This window comes from Hemitrygon akajei, chromosome 31 (genome assembly GCF_048418815.1).
Source record: "Hemitrygon akajei chromosome 31, sHemAka1.3, whole genome shotgun sequence".
NCBI classification, from domain to species: domain Eukaryota; kingdom Metazoa; phylum Chordata; class Chondrichthyes; order Myliobatiformes; family Dasyatidae; genus Hemitrygon; species Hemitrygon akajei.
This window is the reverse complement of record NC_133154.1, coordinates 18,422,087-18,441,410: the sequence shown is the minus strand read 5'-3', so window position 1 is coordinate 18,441,410 and position 19,324 is coordinate 18,422,087. Positions and strand designations below refer to the sequence as shown.

The 19,324-nt window shown below is 47.9% G+C and overlaps 1 protein-coding gene across 1 annotated transcript in view; it reads right to left on the bottom strand.

Annotated features, from left to right (window-relative positions):
• LOC140719089 (extracellular serine/threonine protein kinase FAM20C-like) overlaps nt 1-8,220 on the bottom strand; it is a 40,970-nt gene extending 32,750 nt beyond the window's left edge. Inside the window, exons 1-2 of the mRNA XM_073033465.1 lie at nt 7,614-8,220; nt 5,447-5,619 (exon numbers count right to left, since the gene is read on the bottom strand). Coding sequence (XP_072889566.1) covers nt 5,447-5,619; nt 7,614-8,095 — 655 coding nt within the window. The 5' untranslated portion in view covers nt 8,096-8,220. The remainder of the gene's footprint in view (nt 1-5,446; nt 5,620-7,613) is intronic.
• Nucleotides 8,221-19,324: the final 11,104 nt, after the last annotated feature.

Genomic DNA, 19,324 nt, shown 5'->3' with positions numbered 1-19,324 from the left:
AATTCCCTGTTTCATCCTCATTCCTTCTCTAACAGCCAGTGATCGTCTTAGTCCCTTTCCTTGTGATCGCAAGACCCTGTTGGGCATTGTTAACGTGGAATGCTGCAAGTCCGATTCACTGATTTGTTGGCGGGTGGCGGGGCAGCCGCGTGGCCTCGGTCGTGGCGAGGTTAGGCCTCGGGCCGCGGTGTTGCCTGTTTACCCCTGCCAGGGAGAGAGGTGTTGGAGTCAGTGCACTGGGAGCAGCGCGCCCAGCAGTCAGTGCTGCCCCCCAGTGTTCACTCGGCAGAAGACAAGCAGACTGCTGCAAGACTCGGGGTCTTGAACTGAATTTCACTGATATCTTACATGAGCTTGGTGGCGCGGGGCCAAGTGGTTAGGGCGTTGGACTAGCGATCCGAAGGTCGTGAGTTCGAGCCCCAGCCGAGACAGCGTGTTGTGAGCAAGGCACTTAACCACACATTGCTCCAGTCCACCCAGCTGAAAACGGGGTACCGGCAAAATGCTGGGGGTTAACCCCGCGATAGACTGCCGTCCTATCCGGTGGGGGGGGGAGTCTGGTATTCTCAGTCACTTCACGCTACGGAAACCAGCATAAGCACCAGCCTGATGAGCCAATAAGGCTCGGGACAGACTTTAACTTATATGAGCTTGTGTTATATATGCTCTGTGCTGTGTACGACTGTTGGTACCTTGGCCCTGGAGTAACACCATCTCGTTTGGCTGTATTCATGTATGGTTGAATGACAATAAAGTTTGAACTGGAACTTGGATTTTCTTGAATAGTGGGGTCAGCACATCACAGAAACTCATGAACTCATCCACTCATGAATCTCTCGCTGTCTTAGTAAGCAGCTAGCATAATTGGAGACCCCACCCACCCCAGATATTCTCACTTCTCCTTGCTCTCGCGAGACCTGAAAGCACGGCCCACTGGACAGCTCCCACTCAGTTCCTTGCTATGACAAGACAGGCTCTTGGCCTCACAATCTACCTCGTTCTGATCTAGTACGTCGTAGCTTAGAAACACGCACAAAATGCTGGAGGATCTCGACAGCATCTACGGAACCGTCGACGTTTCGGGCTGTGTCCCTTCATCGGGACTGGAATGAGAAGGGCAAGCTGCCAGATGTGGGGGGTGGAGAGGAAGCAGGAAGGTGACAGGTGAAGCCAAGTAGGTTGGAGAGGTAGAGGGCTGGGGAAGAAGGAAGCCGAAAGGAGAGGAGAGTGGGGAAGGATGGGGGGGGGGGGGGCCGGGGGAGGTGACGGAGGCCAGAGTGGGGAGTGGAGGAAGAGGGAAGCGGGAGGGGAAAAGGAAAAAAAATGAGAAAAATAAGTGACCAGAAGGAGAAATCGATGTTCACGCCATCAGGTTGGAGGCTACCTAGACAGAATATGGTGCTGCTCCTCATTGCTAACCAGCCCTGCATTTTCCCTGTCGCTGTCACACTTCACTCTGCGTTGTTGTTGTCTCACCCTGTTCTAGCACAACGCACTGATCAGCATGGACGAGCCTCTCACTGTATCTCAGTCCCTGTGACAATAATGAACCAGTTCCACATTCGCAGTTCTCTGCCCACCGGAACCCGCAGCATCTCAGAAGATGATAATCCAAGTATCCGGTATCTCAACGTCACCCCTTTCAAAATTCTGGGATGTGCGTCACAATCCACACGCCCACGTCCAGGTCCCACCACGCCGGCTGCGGAATTTAAGATCCTTTCTTTCAAAGCTGAGCTTTATTTGTCACTTGTACATCGAACAATGCAGTGAAATGCATCGTCTGCATCAAATCAAATCTGCGAGGATTGTGCTGGGAAGCCCGCAAGAGGCGCCAACATAGCGTGTCCACAGCTTACCAACCCTAACCCTAACCGTACATCTTTCAGATGTTGAGGGGGGGAGCGGGACTGGAAAATACTTTGTCATGGGGAGAACAAAAACTCCCTGCAGGCCACGGCAGGAAATGAGCCCCAGACTTCCAGCTGGTGCTGTAAAGCACAACGCCAGCCCCCAGGCCATGCCCCCAATTCAGTTATAGACAACAGGTGCAGGAGTAGGCCATTCAGCCCTTCTAGCCAGCACCGCCATTCACTGTGATCATGGCTGATCATACACAATCAGTACCCCGTTCCTGCCCTCTCCCCATATCCCTTGACCCCGCTATCTATAAGAGCTCTATCTAACTCTCTCTTGAATGCATCCAGAGACTTGGCCTCCACTGCCTTCTGGGGCAGAGCATTCCACATATCCACCACTCTCTGGGTGAAAAAGTTTTTCCGCATCTCTGTTCTAAATGGCCTACCCCTTATTCTTAAACTGTGGCCTCTAGTTCTGGACTCACCCATCAGCGGGAACATGCTTCCTGCCTCCAGCATGTCCAATCCCTTAATAATCTTATACATTTCAATCAGATCCCCTCTCATCCTTCTAAATTCCAGTGTATACAAGCCCAGTCGCTCCAATCTTTCAACATATGACAGTCCTGCCATTCCGGGAATTAACCTTGTGAACCTACGCTGCACTCCCTCAATAGCAAGAATGTCCTTCCTCAAATTTGGAGACCAAAACTGCACACAATACTCCAGGTGGGGTCTCACCAGGGCCCTGTACAGCTGCAGAAGGACCTCTTTACTCCTATACTCAATTCCTCTTGTCATAAAAGCCAGCATGCCATTAGCTTTCTTCACTGCCTGCTGTACCTGCATGCTTACTTTCATTGACTGATGTACAAGAACACCTAGATCTCATTGTACTTCCCCTTTTCCTAACTTGACTCCATTAAGATAGAAGGTTCATTGTAACCTTCTGCTGAGCACAGCTTGCCATTGGTACAGACTGCTGTGGCAACACAGCCAGGTCGCCAACTTCACCCGAGGGCTTTCAGGGACGTGCGGTAAGTGCTCCTCAGCTGGTGGTGCCCAGCTCCTGAAACGTAATTAAAGACAGACACACCCCAGCACACAGGCCTCATCGTCTGGTGCACGAGCTGCGTCGAATAAGACCTAATATACCCCACATCCATACCAGGGGGTCCACGGACCTCTCGGTCAATGGTAGGGGGCCCATGCCATAGAAACAAAGTCTGGGAACTCCTGATCTACACAGCATGCCCCTGTAAAAACATTTTAGCGCAACCAGTCCTGCGGACACTCATATACTGCGCGTGCGTTACTGAGCGTGCACGGGTGCTGGGCGGCGCTCAGCTCACTGCGCGTGTCTCACCAATGCACATCTGAACACATCCATCTAGCTGAGCTTCCCCTCCGCCCATCCTCGTACGTTGTTGTGATGGAAATGAGAACAATTCTGTGGGTCTCAAAGGCAAGAGCTCTGGACACACAGTGTTAATAATCAGGAGTTTATTTACAAGGGGAGAAGAGCTTGGGAACAACACAAGCGGCTACAATATTCGCACAAATGTGCTTAGAACAGATGAGTATAGGAAAAGTCAGGTCTGCAGTACAATACATGGGAAAACGGTGTGGGGACAGAGTACAGGTACACATACAAGCAAGGGAAAAGTAACTACGATACCCGCCACCCCTTGACCCCAGGCACGGGTCTTTGCTAAAGGGACAACAATAAACGCTCCCAGAACCCTATTCAATGCACACCTCACCACGTGTCCCCAGCGCTGTTCTGCAGTCTTCAGCCTGGAGTGAAGCAGGGTGGTCCCTCGAGGATGGCAAAAAGAGAGCGAGCCAAGCACATGTAGCATCCTTTATAGGTCAGGGGGCTGGAGGGTCCAGCCCAGGTGATTCACCAGGGGGCCAACGGCTTGGTGCTAGATGGGTTAATCCAATTAAGGTGGCCAACGGTTAAGTGTGCATTGATTAGTTGGGAGGGGCAAAATGTTGACTGGCATATGGTGTGACCTCCGACCAGGTGAGGGCAGTGCTGTCACGGGACAGGCAGGTGGCGTGACCTCCGACCAGGTGAGGGCAGTGCTGTCACGGGACAGGCAGGTGGCGTGACCTCCGACCAGGTGAGGGCAGTGCTGTCACGGGACAGGCAGGTGGCGTGACCTCCGACCAGGTGAGGGCAGTGCTGTCACGGGACAGGCAGGTGGCGTGACCTCCGACCAGGTGAGGGCAGTGCTGTCACGGGACAGGCAGGTGGCGTGACCTCCGACCAGGTGAGGGCAGTGCTGTCACGGGACAGGCAGGTGGCGTGACCTCCGACCAGGTGAGGGCAGTGCTGTCACGGGACAGGCACAGCTCTCTGGATATAGATGTACAGACACCTCGCGCCCATACAGTGCACCTCAGCGTTCCTTCACGTCCAATGCACACTAGTCTATACTGTTAATATGGTGCACTAGTGCCTGCTGGTTCTACCTCATGCATAGATATGAGATTTGGGGGGGGAGGGGGAGGGTGGCACGGTAGTGTAGTGGTTAGTGCAATGCTTTATAGTGCAGGTAACCCAGGTGCAATTCCCGCTGCTGTCTGTAAGGAGTTTGTACGTTCTCCCCATGACCGCGTGGGTTTCCTCCAGGTGCTCCAGTTTCCCCCCACGGTCCAAAGATGTGCCAGCTGGTAGGTTGGTTGGTCATTGTAAGTTAGGCTGGGGTTAAACCGATGGGTTTCTCAGTGGCATGGCTCGAAGGACCAGAAAGGTAAACTCCGCACTCTAACTCCGTAAATAAAATTGGCGTGTGGACGGTCATGCCATTTTTCTTGTGCAGGAGGAGGGATTTGGGGTTGATGATCATGCTGCTTTGCTTTTCTTTCTTGGGTTCATGGCTACCCGAAAAAGAAGAATTTCAGAGTTGTATACTGTGATAATAAATGAACCTTTGAACCTCACGAGTAACGCTGTTTTGTTTGACCGTATTCCAGTGTGGTTGAGTAATGATTAAACTTCAACATGACCTTGTGTGCATGCACACACACACATACACACGCACGCACACACACACCCCCACACACACACACACACACCCACACACGCACACACACTCACGCACTCACGCACACACACACACACACACACACACACACACACGCTCACGCTCACGCACACACACACACACACCCACACACACACACACACACACACACTCACGCACTCACGCACACACACACACACACACACACACACACACGCTCACGCTCACGCACACACACACACACACCCACACACACACCCCCACACACACACACACACACCCACACACGCACACACACTCACGCACACACACACACACACACACACACACACACACGCTCACGCTCACGCACACACACACAGACACCCACTCACACACACATGCACCCACACACACGCATGCACACACACCTGTACGGACATTCTTTTGAGTTCACACCTATGCCCTGATGCCTTCACCTGCACCCTCACATATCACGTCCAGACAAGATGCACCAAACCAGGTGCCCTTGCACTCACTTAGCAAAAATGACCCCAAAAAAATTCTCCTTACTGACACGGACAATCCTCAAGGTTGCAAGCTCCTGCAGTAAGGAGGCAACGACGCTGCTGTTCTGTGCGTAGAGCTCATGTCGGTTAATTCCGATGAAGAACTTCAGCCAGTTGGGATACGTATCAGAAGGAGATTCGCCATCTGGCAGAACGTACTCCTGCTCCTGGCTAACCCTGTGAGAACAAAACACAAGCACATCGATAAAAATTAGACACATAGAGTTTTATAATCATATAAACACAAGGGCTTCTGCAGATGCTGGAAATCCAAAGCAATGCACACAAAATGCTGGAGGAACTCAGCAGGTCAGGCAGCATCAACGGAGAACAGTAAACAGTCGATGTTTCAGGCCGAGACCCTGCAAAGTACTGAAAGGATGTGTATAATATCTGTGTAGTTTGAGTATCACACATACATTTATTGTGTGTGTGTGTGTGTGTGTGTGTGTGTGTGTGTTCTATAGTCTATATATTTTAGATATTATACTGGAATGTATTGTGTGTGTGATATTCATATATATTGTTATTGGTAGGTTATATATCATATTGATAGGTCATTGTAAACCGCCCTATGATCAGGCTGGAATTAAACTGGGGGTTGCTGGGAGGCATGGCTGGAAGGGTGTATGTCAATAAAAAAGGAATAATCTCCAGATTGCAATATTGCATTCTGTGTTATTTGTTAACAATATAGTTTGTGTACAATGTTTTATACCAATCATCAGATGTGTTAGTTAGTGCATTTCTGTAAGAGGAGCTAAGAAATACACAGCTATGTTAGGGGGCTCTGAGCGGGGTGCTATGGCACCACTGGGTGATGGACCGCGCCTGCAAAGTCACTGGCCAGGGCGGATAAGTTCCCTGAAGAGCTGCAATGGCCAAGTGTTCGAGACCGGGGCGAGTCACCGAGCTGGAGGACATTGGCTGTGGTCCGGCCTGGAGAGGGATAGGCACCGCCAAGCCCAAGACACACTAGAGCACCCCTACGACCCAGGATCCAAACCGAACCATATATATGTATCGTCTATGGGTGGCCGGGTGGAGATGCGTCTCTACCAAAGGAGGTGTAAGGAGGCTCCTTCCCTCCGCTAGGCTGCAGGTCACCCTTGAGCAAGGTGTAGCACTCCCTTAGCCCCCAATCAGGGTCACGTGAAGCCATGGGATCAGGTCGTGTGAGCAGCCAGTGCACGTCACAAGTACCGGTTATGTGATCACTGACGCCAGGCAGACAATCCCTAAAGAGTATTGATAATGGCTGGGATCACCCGTCTTGTAAAGGCACTGCCCAGAAGGAGACAATGGCAAACCCCTTCTGTAGAAAAATTTGCCAGGAACAATGATGGTCAAAACTATGATCGCCCACGTCATACGATACGGCTCATACTGAAACAACAAATGTGCTTCAGGACTTCAAATACAACCTCCCTCATGGTCTGAAGCCTCATTATTTAATTCTCGAACCAACCAGCAAAACCCCAATCACCGCACATCGGCCACACTATGACTTCTTCGCACTAAAATGGACTTAATGATGATGTCATAGGACATGGCGCATAACAATGAGATATAGTCTGTGTCTTGTATTTCACTTTGCGGAATCTTCCCTGGAATTTCTACAGTTCATATAGTGTGTATATAGTGTGTAACTGTACTCTGCTGGGAGACTGCACCGTCAATTGTGGGACATGTCATGGGACAATATATATGCTTTGTTGTTGGTGTAAATATGCTTCTTTCCTCGCTGTGTACCATCTGCACCTTGGCCCCAGAGGAACGCTGTTTCGTTCCACTGTGCCCTTGCGTGGTTGGGTGACACACTTGACTTGATTAGAGTATTCCGCGGCACGCGTTATTACTTTACGATTATTGACCGCCGTCCGATCTCTTGAGATTTGCACAGCCAGTACATTAAAGCACTCCCTCATTTAGGGTATAGTCCAGAATATTAAACTGGCTCCTTTTTTTGTATACCATGAGTATTACAACTGAGTTTGTGTTCTACACTGGACTGCAGAGCCTGCCTGAAGGAGGGTGTTCTGTTTTCCTGGCTGTGTTTAACTTATTTAATGCTTATTGTCCAAGTTGGGTAATGCATACAGTGACACATCGGACTGTCCCATTCTCTCCGGTGATTGAATCCCGGCTCGTTTGAACGGCGCTCCACTCACCAGCCGTCACTGTCGCTGCTCTTTGCCGTGAACCTTTCGGCCGAATTCACTGAGAAGAGCCGGTCATCGGGTGACAGCGGAGGTTTGGGGATGTTGTAGAGCGGGTGCTGAAACAGGGCTGCCAGTTTCGATGCATTCTGCCCGGTGGGATCCCGCTGCCGAGTGGCGTCGAGCGCAGGGGCCGACATCGGAGACGGCTCGCTCGAACCCCTCGCCTTTCCCGGGGACTGAGATGTGCGGCTCAGCGTCCCGGTGCCGGCAAAGCCCCGCAGCTGACCGCTCGCCTTTGATGCCCTGCTCTTCAGCGGCAGCCGGTGGGGGAGAGAGTGACCCCCCTGTATGCCAGGGCTACATATTTGTCCATTTAACTCCTGGACAGGCAGCAGCGCGATCAGGACGTGCAGTAGCAGACTGATCAGAATTAAAAACAGAAGCACCGCTTTGGATTTCCAGGACACCAGAACCGGGATTCTTCGATACATTGCAGACAACTTCTGGAAACCCCGAGTCAGAGTTCTCAACACACCATCGACGGCTGCTGAAACCTGCCTTCCTCACGCATCATGCCCAGCAGCAAAGGACGGGCAAGTTGGCTACATCTGAGGTGTATGGCTGAAGTTTGTTTAATGCAACTCTGGTCAGTTTGACCGTCCCGACTTATCACTCTGCAAACAAAGAGGAGCTCCCATGTTCAAAGGTAGGTGCAGTTCACCAATGCCAAGCCCAGCTGAAACACCGACTGGTAATTTCACAAAACCCCCATGAATCTGACAGGACGTGGACGCCAGAGGGCACGGACCCCTGGCGGAGTTGGGTCATTAACTCCATTTACTTTTCCCTGGATAACTTAGTGACGCCGCTGACGGTGAGCACATCGGTGAAGATCTTCCATCTTTGTCTGTCCATACTGTCGCACACAGATTCTCTCCATCGCTGTTTCCGTGACAGTCTTGTTTGACCAGTCGGGGTTGTTGGCCCTGAGCTGCACCCCCGGACCTGGAGGGTCGGTGGGCCCCTCTGACCTCTGCCCTTTGACCTGTTTGGCGAGGGTGAGCGCCAAAGCACGAAGCCCTGACCCCAGCCAACGTGGCTGTCCGGGTCGCTGAGCCAGGCAGGTCCCTGAGGCCGACGACAAGATTGCGGTCTCCTTCGGTTTTCCCTTCCAGCTGCGGTTCGTAAGGTGGCTCCTGCCGCTCCCCGCCACTGTTATCAGACCAGGGAGTCGGTGAGGAGCTTTGAAGGGAATGTTGTGCTGTTACTGATCTGAAGGTAACACGCCAGCAGGGTGAAGGACTACGTGCGGGTGACAGAGCTCAGCGACCTCTCAACCAACAGAGAAGCCCTACCTTGTCTTTTAACGAATGGCAACGGATAATTAAATAGTTAAAAGGTGAAGGTGTACCCAACATTACCCCCCTCTCCAGTGGTAAGGGGGACCTGGTCTAAGAGCGTTAGACCAGGCTGAAGTTATGTTTACCTCAAGGTGCTGAAGAGATAACACTGAACAACAAAGATTTTGTTTCCCCTATACTTTTGTGTGTACCTTACAGATTTTGGGTTGCTGATCATGACAATCACCATGACATATCCCTATCACACACCATTTTTGGAAATCCCTATATTTGCTATTACAATTCATAATTTGAGTCAGGATAACGGGTGCCAAGATGAAGACCATAAGATATAGGAGTAGAATTGGGCCATTTGGCCCATCGAGTCTGTTCCAATTTTCCTCTCAGCTCCACTCTCCCAACATCCCTTCTCCCCGTATCCCTTCATTTTCTGACCAATCAAGAATCTATCAACCTCTGCCTTAAATATACATAAAGACTTGGTCTCCACAGCTGCCTGTGTCAATGAATTCCACAGATTCACCACTCTCTGACTAAAGAAATTCCTCATTTCCATCCTAAACGAATGTCCCTCTATTCTGAGGCTGCGTCCTCTGGTCTTAGACTCTTCCACCATAGGAAACATCCTCTCCACATCCACTTTATCAAGGCCTTTCGCCATTCGATAGGTGTCAATTAGGTCGGCCCTTATTCTTCTGAATTCCAGTGAATACAAGCAGTGAATACAGTGAATTCACGTTTAAGGAAGGCATTATTGTCAGTCCACAGATCAAACAGGTTATCAATGACAGGTGATTCAAAGAACTTCTAGAAAATTGCATGGAAGGCGTTCAAGGATGTAGTTGAAAGTTTTCTTGGCAACTACAGAGCACCAAACTACGTGCAGCTGGTTGACAACATGTTTCAAGCATACAAAACCATGAAGTGCAACATGTCGCTAAAGATTCATTTTCTGCATTCCCATTTAGACTTCTTCCCTGCAAATCTTGGTGCTGTCAGTGACGAGCATGGGGAAAGGTTTCACCAGGACATTGTAAACATGGAGAAACAGTACCAGGGCAACTGGAATCCATCAATACTGGCTGATTATTGTTGGATACGTAAGCGAGAAGCCTCAGACACTGAGTACAAATGAAAATCATCAAACCATTTTTGGCTTAGGTAAACTATCGCAAAGCGTGGGCACTGTTATGCAGTTAAACACATTATATTCAATGAAAGTTCATTTCTTTGTTTCTCCGAAGTTCTACGTGATACAAGTAGTCTGAAATTATATTTGTGTTCGGCTTCAAGCGGTCGATCATAAACAAAATAAAATTCTGAGGAAGCAACAATGTCTAAAAATGTATTGTCCTTTGTAATGTGTCTCAGCTTTCTCTTGAGAACCTCGCCACCGCAGAGATGGGGGTTGTCCATCGTGTCTGACGTTGGTAGGAGAGTTTTTAAAGTGGAAAAGCTGCTGCACTGGGGCAGGTCCACTCTCTCAACCTCAGAAGTCTGAGTCCAGTCTCCACGGTGTTGGCTCCACCGAGGCGGAGGCTGTGGGCCTGCTCCCGGCTTCATTCCAGTGGACTCACTTTCTTTCATCCTGAATGCTGTTGCTTGCTTTTATTGTGTGCATGGTTTGTGTGCTTTTTAAATCTCTCTCTCTCTCTCTCTATGCGTATTGCCTGGTTGTCGGTCTTTTTAAATGGGTCCCGTTGGGTTTCTTGTTTTGTGGCTGCCTGTAAGGAGACAAATCTCAAGGTTGTATAATGTACACATACTTTGATAATAAACAAACTTTGAACTTTAGAATCAGGTTTATTATCACCGACGCATGTTGTGAAAATGGTTGTTTTGCAGCAAGAGTACAGTGCAAGTCGTAAAGTATAACAAACCAGAAACTTACAAACAGGTTGGATGGGTGGCATCTGTTGGTTTTGCGAGACCATGGATCTGCGCCTGGAAGGTCTTGCGAGTGTCCTCTCCAGGGCATAGGCCTGGGCAAAGGTTGACGGGATGGAATAACACCACAGGAATATCCTCATTGCTTTCAGGTTATAAGTGAAATTTGCTGAGACACAAGGCAGGGTATCAGTGTCAGCTGTGAGGAGGATGCAGAGAAACTTCTGGGGAAGTAGGTTAGCGAACGGGCAAGGTCGTAGTGCACAGAAGGTAACGTGGAAACATGAGATCATGCACTTTGCATCTTTTAAACGATAAGAGATTGAGAAGAGATGGTATTCAGATAGCCCCGTCTGACCTTGTACATAGATCACATACACATACCGCAATTTGTATGGCCTGCTTGGCAATGGAACTGTGTGTTATCAGGACATAGTGAACAGATCTGGTCTCCTAATCCAATAAGGATGCATTTACAGTCGACGAAGTGGAGTGAAGTTTCATCAGGAGCACAAGAAAATCTTCAGAGGCTGGAAATCCAAAGCAAAATCACACACACATACACAAAATGCTGGAGGAACTCAGCAGGCCAGTCAGCATCTATGGAAAAGACAAAACATAGATGCTGAATGGCCTGCAGAGTTCCTCCAGCATTTTGTGTGAGTTGCTTTGGATCCTGAAGGATCTCGGTCCGAAACATCGACATTTTTCTGTCTTCCGTAGATGCTGACTGGCCTGCTGAGTTCTTCCAGCATTCTGTGTGAGGTTCCTTCAGCCTGATTTCTGAAATGGCTTCTCACATGAGCGTAGAAGAATGAGAGATCATTTTATTGACACACACAGGACAGAACCGATGATGTCCCCAGTGGTTGGGGTGCCCATAACTGGGGGGGGGGGGGGGGTCACAGAATCAAACTAGGGGATTAGCCACACAGGACATACATAACAAGAGATTTCTTTATCCAGAATGTAACATACCTTTGAAACCACAGGAGTTATGGATGATCAGCCGCTGAACGTGGTTATCAGGTTTGTGGGTATTAAAAGGAATCGGGATATATTGAGTGAGTACAGGAGACGAGTGGTGAGATCAAAGGCTCATGAGTGGAGCAGGCATGAAAGGCCAAGTGATTATTCCCGAATTCCACATTTTTACGTGTGACAGCTCAGGCCATTGAGAGTCAGCATGAACTCTCCTGATAGTTATATATTAATTCATTCGAAAAGCAGAGATCAAAAGTATGACTATTTGGCTGGATCTTGGCTGAAATCCAGCTGAGTCGGGAACGCTGGCTCTGATCAGAACTATTATGGGGAATATTCATGGGGGATGGGTGGGGGGAGAGGAGGAGGTAGGGATGGGGGGAGATGGGGTGGGTCATTATAGCAGGAAGCGATGATGAGTCAATCACAGACCAAAAAGCCTGCCAACAGTCTGCTCCCCTACAAACATGGCTTCTGGAAAGGAGACTGATTGCAGAAGAGGAGGTGTTCTGTGTTCACTAGGTCAGCGTACCAGCTCTTGCAGTTTGTTTGCAGGCCAGCTGGCCAAGTTTGAAAAATGCTTATACCTCTCACGGCATTTTGGATTTCACGAAGGGGAAGTCGCGGGATCACACACTAGTACCGAGGAACCACTGCACTGGTTTGGAATAAGCTAAGTGTGTAATCTGGGAAAAAAATCATCCAAATGGGGAAAGAAAGATGGGAAAGGGAGGCATTTATATCAAATTCAAAAGAGTTTTACAGGTACTAGGGTAGGCAGTGGATACAGAAGATAGGAAATTGTGTGGACTAGGTTAAGGCTGGGGCACTGTGCACTAAACAAAACATTGAAATTGTAGGGAAACACCAGACAGGATTGTGTGAGGAATGTCAGGAAGAGGAGTCAGTAGAGCATATAGTTCTGAGTTGCAGGAAGTATGGGATACAGAGAGATGATGAGAATTAATCTAAGGGAATTGGGGGTGGAGGAATTCACATTAAAAGGGTTACTGGGCATGGGTGAGAGGGCACAAGTCAGGGTTCTTTTAGCTTTCTTAAGGGGTACAAGGGTTTTTTTTAATAGAATATGATGGTTAAGCAGGAATAAGGTACGAGGATGGCCAAAGAAGGAAGGATAAAGTGTAGATTTGTGTGTGTGTGTGTGTGTGTGTGTGTGTGTGTGTGTGTGTGTGTGTGTGTGTGTGTGTGTGTGTGTGTGTGTGTGTGTGTGTGTGTGTGTGTGTGTGCGTGTGTGCGTGTGTGTGTGTGAGAGAGAGAGAGAGAGAGAGAATGGGTGAAGGGATTTAGAATGTAGGTCTATCATCTGATCCACACTCCAGAGCAGAAGGTGGGGGTAATGCACCATTAAGCTGGGTTCCAACCACCGAAGAAGAGGAATAAGCTACAGAAGGTTGCAAACTAGTCTCCCCAGAGCAGAAGACATCTTCATAAGGCAATGCCTCAAAAAAGGCAGCATCCATCATTAAAGACCTGAATCACCCAGGACCTGCCCTCTTCTCATGGTTACCATCAAGAAGGAGGAGGCCTGAAGACTCACGTTCAATGCTTTAGGAACAGCTTCTTCCCCTCCACCATCAGATTTCTGAATGGACAATGAACCCATTAACCCTACCTTAGTATTTTTTCTTCTTTTTCTCCCTTTTTGATGAGAGAACAAATGTAGAGGTGTGAAGGAGCCACGGATGCTCACCTGGTCCAACGGTGAAACCTTCCAAATTACTTTGATGCAGAGTCACAAATGGCAAAAGGGAATGCCTCACCAATAATCCATATAAGAGCAGGAAGTCTAATCAAAGTAAATTTTATTATCAAAGTATATCTATGTCATCATTTACAACCCTGAAATCTATCTTTCTTTGGGAGTACTCAATAAATCTATAGAATAATAACTATAACAGAATCAATGAATAACCACCCAACTAGGGCATTTAACCAGAGTGTAGAAGACAACAAACTACAAATACAAAAATTAATAATAATAATAATAATAATAATAATAATAATAATAAGTAAGCAATAAATATCAAGATGAAGAGTTCTTGAAAGTGAATCCATTGGTTGTGGGAACATTTCAGTGACTGAAGTTGATTGAAACACAAAAATACAACTACAGATGCTGTGGATCAAAGAATACATACACAACACTGGAAAAACTCAGCAGGTCAGGCAGCATCCGTGAGAAAAGAGTAGCCAACGTTTCAGGCCGACACCCGAATGGGGGGGGGGGGGGGAAGAGAGGGCCGAAGCCCAGTAATAGAGATAGGGGAGGGGGAAGGGCCTAGAGGCGCTAGGTGGAAAACCAATCAGAGGAAAGACAAAGGGGGGAGGGGGAGGGGATAAGCATGAAAGAACTGTAGAGATAAAGAAGCAGAAAGTTGAAAGGGGAGAGAGGCAGAGAGGGACCTGGGATAGGGGGAGGGGGAGGGGGAGGGAATTACTGGAAATTGGAGAATTCAATGTTCATACCACCAGGCTGGAGGCTACCCAGACAGTAGATGAGGTGTTGCTCCTCCAACCTGAGTTTGGCCTCATCATGGCAGTAGAGGAGGCCATGTATGGACATATCTAGATGGGAATGAGAGGCAGAGTTGAAGGTCCTGCCTATTGTGACGGACGGAGCGTAGGTGCTCGACGAAGCAGTCCCCCAATCTGCGTCAGGTCTTACCGATGTTGATTGAAGTTATCTCCATTGGTTCAAGAGCCTGATGGTTGAGGAGTAATAAGTGTTCCTGACAACACACACAAAATGCTGGAGGAGCTCAGCAGGCCAGGTAGCATCTATGGAAAAGAGCAAACAGTCGAGGTTTTGGGCTGAGACCCTTCATCAGGACTATTGAGGAAAGCAACATCCATCACTGGGGGGCGGGGGGGGGGGGGTCCCACCATCTGGCCATGCCATCTTGTCACCTTCTGACGATCTGCTCCTCAAGGTTTAACAAGTGTTTCTTCCCCTCTACCATCAGGTTGGTTGGACCAAACTGAAAAACCCTAACACTACCTTGAACTCTATTTTCCCTCAACTTGCATTAATGTCATTACCTTTCTTTAGGTCACGTAGGTTATGCATAATTCATGTCAATTTATTTTTGTTTGTGTGTGTGTTTGCTGTGCTGCTGCTCCAAATAGCTAATTTTCACAGCATTTCTCTCCGGGGTACGCACGCCCATCACAATAAACTTGAACCTTATTTGGCACAAGCATTACTCCCATATGAATACTCCAATTGGCCATGGTGCTCATAGGTTGGGTTGAATTGGCCCTCCTTGGCCCTTCCACAAGCAGGCTTACAGAGGCCTCCAGGCCTCAGAACATGAGCCCCCAAGCCCAGCACTGAGCCAAAAGCACTGTGGTCAAAAGCCTGCATCAAAACTTCTGTTATTCAAAGTTAAAATGTATTAAAATCATTCAAAGCATATTAATATGTGTAGTTAAAGGACTATGAGGAAATAAGGCCCTCAGTTGGTCGCGGTTAACCATGGATGTTGCATCCTAGCTGTGTGTGTGATACACAAACCAGGGCTGTACGTTACGGAGAGCAGGTAGTTGCTCGTGTAGCAGGCTCCCCCTCTCCCCACAGCTGATTAATCCATAGGAACAGCAGAGACCGATATAGTTTGGCACTAGCGGCGTAGCAGGAGTTGCCAGTCAGCCTTGAACTCAACGTTGGACTGCCTTAGGGACTCCAGCTCTGGATTTTCCTCGGGGTTTAATCCCAAATCCTTCCCCGTGAGTGGGTATAGCCGCAAGGCAAAGGAGGTTTGAGATCAGAGTTTTCCTTCTCCTAGATGAGCTGCCAATCCTAGCTGACACGTCTCCATTTGTCCAGTTCCTGCTGTTGTGTTTGATATGAGGGATGGTGCAGGGCACACCAGGACACCAGCCTCGCAGGATACTGAACTTTACTGATAACACTGCTTTTACAGCATGTGAATGCCTCCCATGTGGGGGTGGCTAACTGAGTGGCATAGGAATAACCTATTGACTATCACTATATCTCCCCTTATTGAAAAAAAAAACTAGGCCTGGACTTTTCATCTATAGAGCTCCATTGAAATTAGTCACTGAGATTGGACGATTCAATTCACTTTACCCATAGCACGTGACTTAGGCTTCTTACATGAACGTGAAAAAGAATTGCCAACATTATAAGTCTTTCTCATTGTTTATAACACACTCTATCTCTCTCGTCTTCCTTTTTTCACCAATTCCTTTTCTTTTTAAAGAGCAGTCCCATTGTGTGAAATGTCTTCAACTTCAGAAGTCTTTTTAAAAACATAAGCGCTAATGGAAGTCTGGGTATACTACCTGAACACTATGGCAAACTGAGAGGATTATTCTGTCTCTTCAGTTACTTGCCCAAAGCTATTAGGCTGTGGACTGGGACAGATTCGCAAGATGGTAGGACAGATAAACGATCCGATCTGGTAGAGGTTCCTGGAAGTGTTGGAGCGAATAGAGATTCTTGAACAGGTGTGCCCATCTCAGGTAAGTGGCCCTTGTCATAAGGATCAAGCCACTATTACATCCTCTACCTTTCTTGGACTTTGAAGGTGTACGAGTGCACGCCAGCTCTCCCTGATTTCACCTTGTGATGTTCTGATCACAAACAATCATTGTGCATGCTGCCGGACTAGTGTTCCTTTGGCGAAATGGTCTGAAACCCAAGCACCTTCACCACTCCTGAGCGGCGACAAAGATTTTGCTCTGTGTCCAAGATCATGCATGCTCTTCGTTTTCTCGTGCTGTGTTGTCATAAAATTTCTCACTTTGTCTAAATCCAGTAAGTAAGGTTGGAGAAAGAAAGGAAGAACAGGCAGCTTGTTCTCAGTCTCCAGCCCATTGACAGCTCTGATGGACTGTAGCCATTCACAAGAGGTGTGGAGTGAAAAGCTAGTAATGCATTGTAGGGGTCTTTAGCCTTCAGTAGGAGACTCTTAACAGTTTGCACTGCTCTTTCTGCGTCCCCATTTACCGGTGGATACTGTGAACTATTTGTCTGGTGTTTGAACTCTAGTTCCTAGCAAAAGCTTTGAATTCTGAGCAGCTGAATTGTGGACCATTGTCTGACACAAGTGTCTCTGGTATTCCATGGTGAGTGAATACAGCTTTCAGGTGCTGTATAACTGCTGCTGAGGATGTAGAGGACAGCTTGGACCCCTCAACATTCTGTAAGTAGTAATCCTCAGTGAGAAGATACTTGCCTCTTTTCAGCTGGAAAATGTCTGCACCTGCAATTTGCCATGGAAGGTCTGGGAATTCTGCGGGACAAGAGAGGTTCAGCATGATTTTTGTAGTTTCTGCATGCGTCACATTGCTTTATATGATCTCCCAGCTGTGTGCTCAGACCAGGCCACCACACATATTGCCTTGCTCCTAGGTGTCAATTTTCAATGCCTTGATGTCCTTGCTGGAATTGATTGATAATTTTGCATACATAGAGGCAGGAATGATGAGTCTGAAGCCCTTTAGCATCAAACCATCAAGAATGGTGAGTGCGTCCTTTTCAAGCCAGCACATTGAGTTTGTGAGCTCCTTTTGGAACAGCTGGTCGGTCATCCATGTTCACAGTATTGCCATGTGCTTGCTGCTGGTTTGGTTCTTTTTCAACTCAGCGCAAGTTTCACCCCGTTTACTCAGTGATGCAGGGAAGCTTCCAGGAGGGCGGAGTCATTTTGCATGGCATCCCCGACAGAGTGTCTGGTGTGGTGAAAGATTTGCCAGGGAGGGACATGTTCAACGTCACAGCAGTATCATATAAGCCTCCATGTGACAGACTACTCCTTCCAGTCCCTTCAAAATGTTCGTTCATCCTCATCTGAAAGAGCTCAGGGGCTGATGAGATGCCAAAAGGGAGTCTCTGGAAGGCCATATGGTGTGATAAAGTTTGGGAGCCTTTTTTGGCTCCGGAGCTAAGCAGATCTGTCAAAACCCTAAGTTTGCATCTAGTTTGGTGAAGAACTTCGCTCCACCCAGCATACCCAAAGTGGAATAAGCTCCTGCCTCATTGTACGATTCAATTTTGTTAGATCAACACAGATCCTCACTGTGCCATTTGGCTTGGGAACAGGAGCAATCCCCACACACCAGTTAGTAGGTCCATTCACTAGTTATGATGTCAAGCACCACCACCTTCTCAAATTCAGGTTTGACTTTGTTCATCAGTGGGACTGGTATACATCTTGCTGTGGTCAGAGAGTAGGGAGTCACTCCTGGCCTCAGTTGGATAAGGTACTCTTCCTTTAGTACCCTCAGGCCTGTGAACAATTCTGGGTACTAACACTGCCACTCAACATTTTTTTAGCGAATAAAACCTTTGCAATGAGGTTCAGCCTTTCAATGACATGTCATCCCAGTAGGGATGAGAAGAGATTCTGAACAACATAGATTCCTCTTTTACCTGTTTCTCATTTTTACAGATGTAACTCATAAACATTCCTTTCACACAGAGCTTATGTTTCCCTGGCCCCGTGAGCGCCTTCTTTGTTGGGTTTAGCGTAAAGCTCGTTTTCTTCACCAGTTTTGTGATGACATTTGGGGATAGCTGTGACATCTTCCCCAGTGTCCATTTTGAACATCGCTGCCTCAGTTTGCAATTGTCGCACACCTGGCAGAACTTGTCTATTTGAATCTAGAGCCCCCAAGGAAAGCTCTCTCCTTCATCTGAATCGTGGTCTTCTTTAACCTCCTGAAGAACTGTTTTTGAGTGACACTGGCTTTTATGATGGCCAACTCTACTGAATTGGTGGCATTTCACTTCTTTTGCTGGACAGAGCTCTTTGACGTGGAATGAAAATTTACTGCATCTCCTGCAATTGAATATTTTGCCTGATTTTTCTTTGGCTTGTCTGTTTTGTTTGAGCTGAACTCTACCACCACTCCTTTCTGTAGTCTGTCTGACTGCACCTTGTTTGTACCTTTCATTTTGTACAGCTTCTAGCTTTACTTCAGCAATGTTTTTATGCCTGAGTTCTGCCCATTGCTGGCGAACATTCTCACTCTGACTGACCATAGTAATAGCTTTCTCTAGTGTGAGATTTGCCACAACTGAGGTCTCTCTGACAATTCGGTGTCTAGTAGCCCAACAACAATCCTGTCTCTAATGAGCTCATCTCTCAGGGCGGACGATGCTGTGATGAAGTCATTAACACTTTTATCTGGCTCCTGTTTTTTGGAGTTGAACTTCGCCCTCTCATTTATCACATTTTGGCTACCTGTGAAATATTCTTCGAATTTGTCCTACACTGTTTTGTATTCTTTTTTCTGAGCATCTGTCAGTCCTAATCCATGCATGACATCATGTACTTTGTCACCCGTGCAGTATATCAGTGAGCCTATTTGATGCTCTTCTGAAATCTGAGTGAGATTGCTTGTAACCCTAAATCTCCCAAAGCATATCTGAGTCATCTCTAAAGGTCCCCTAGCTCAGAGAAAACAAATGTTTTGGGGGGGTCTTTATTAGGTCAGTTG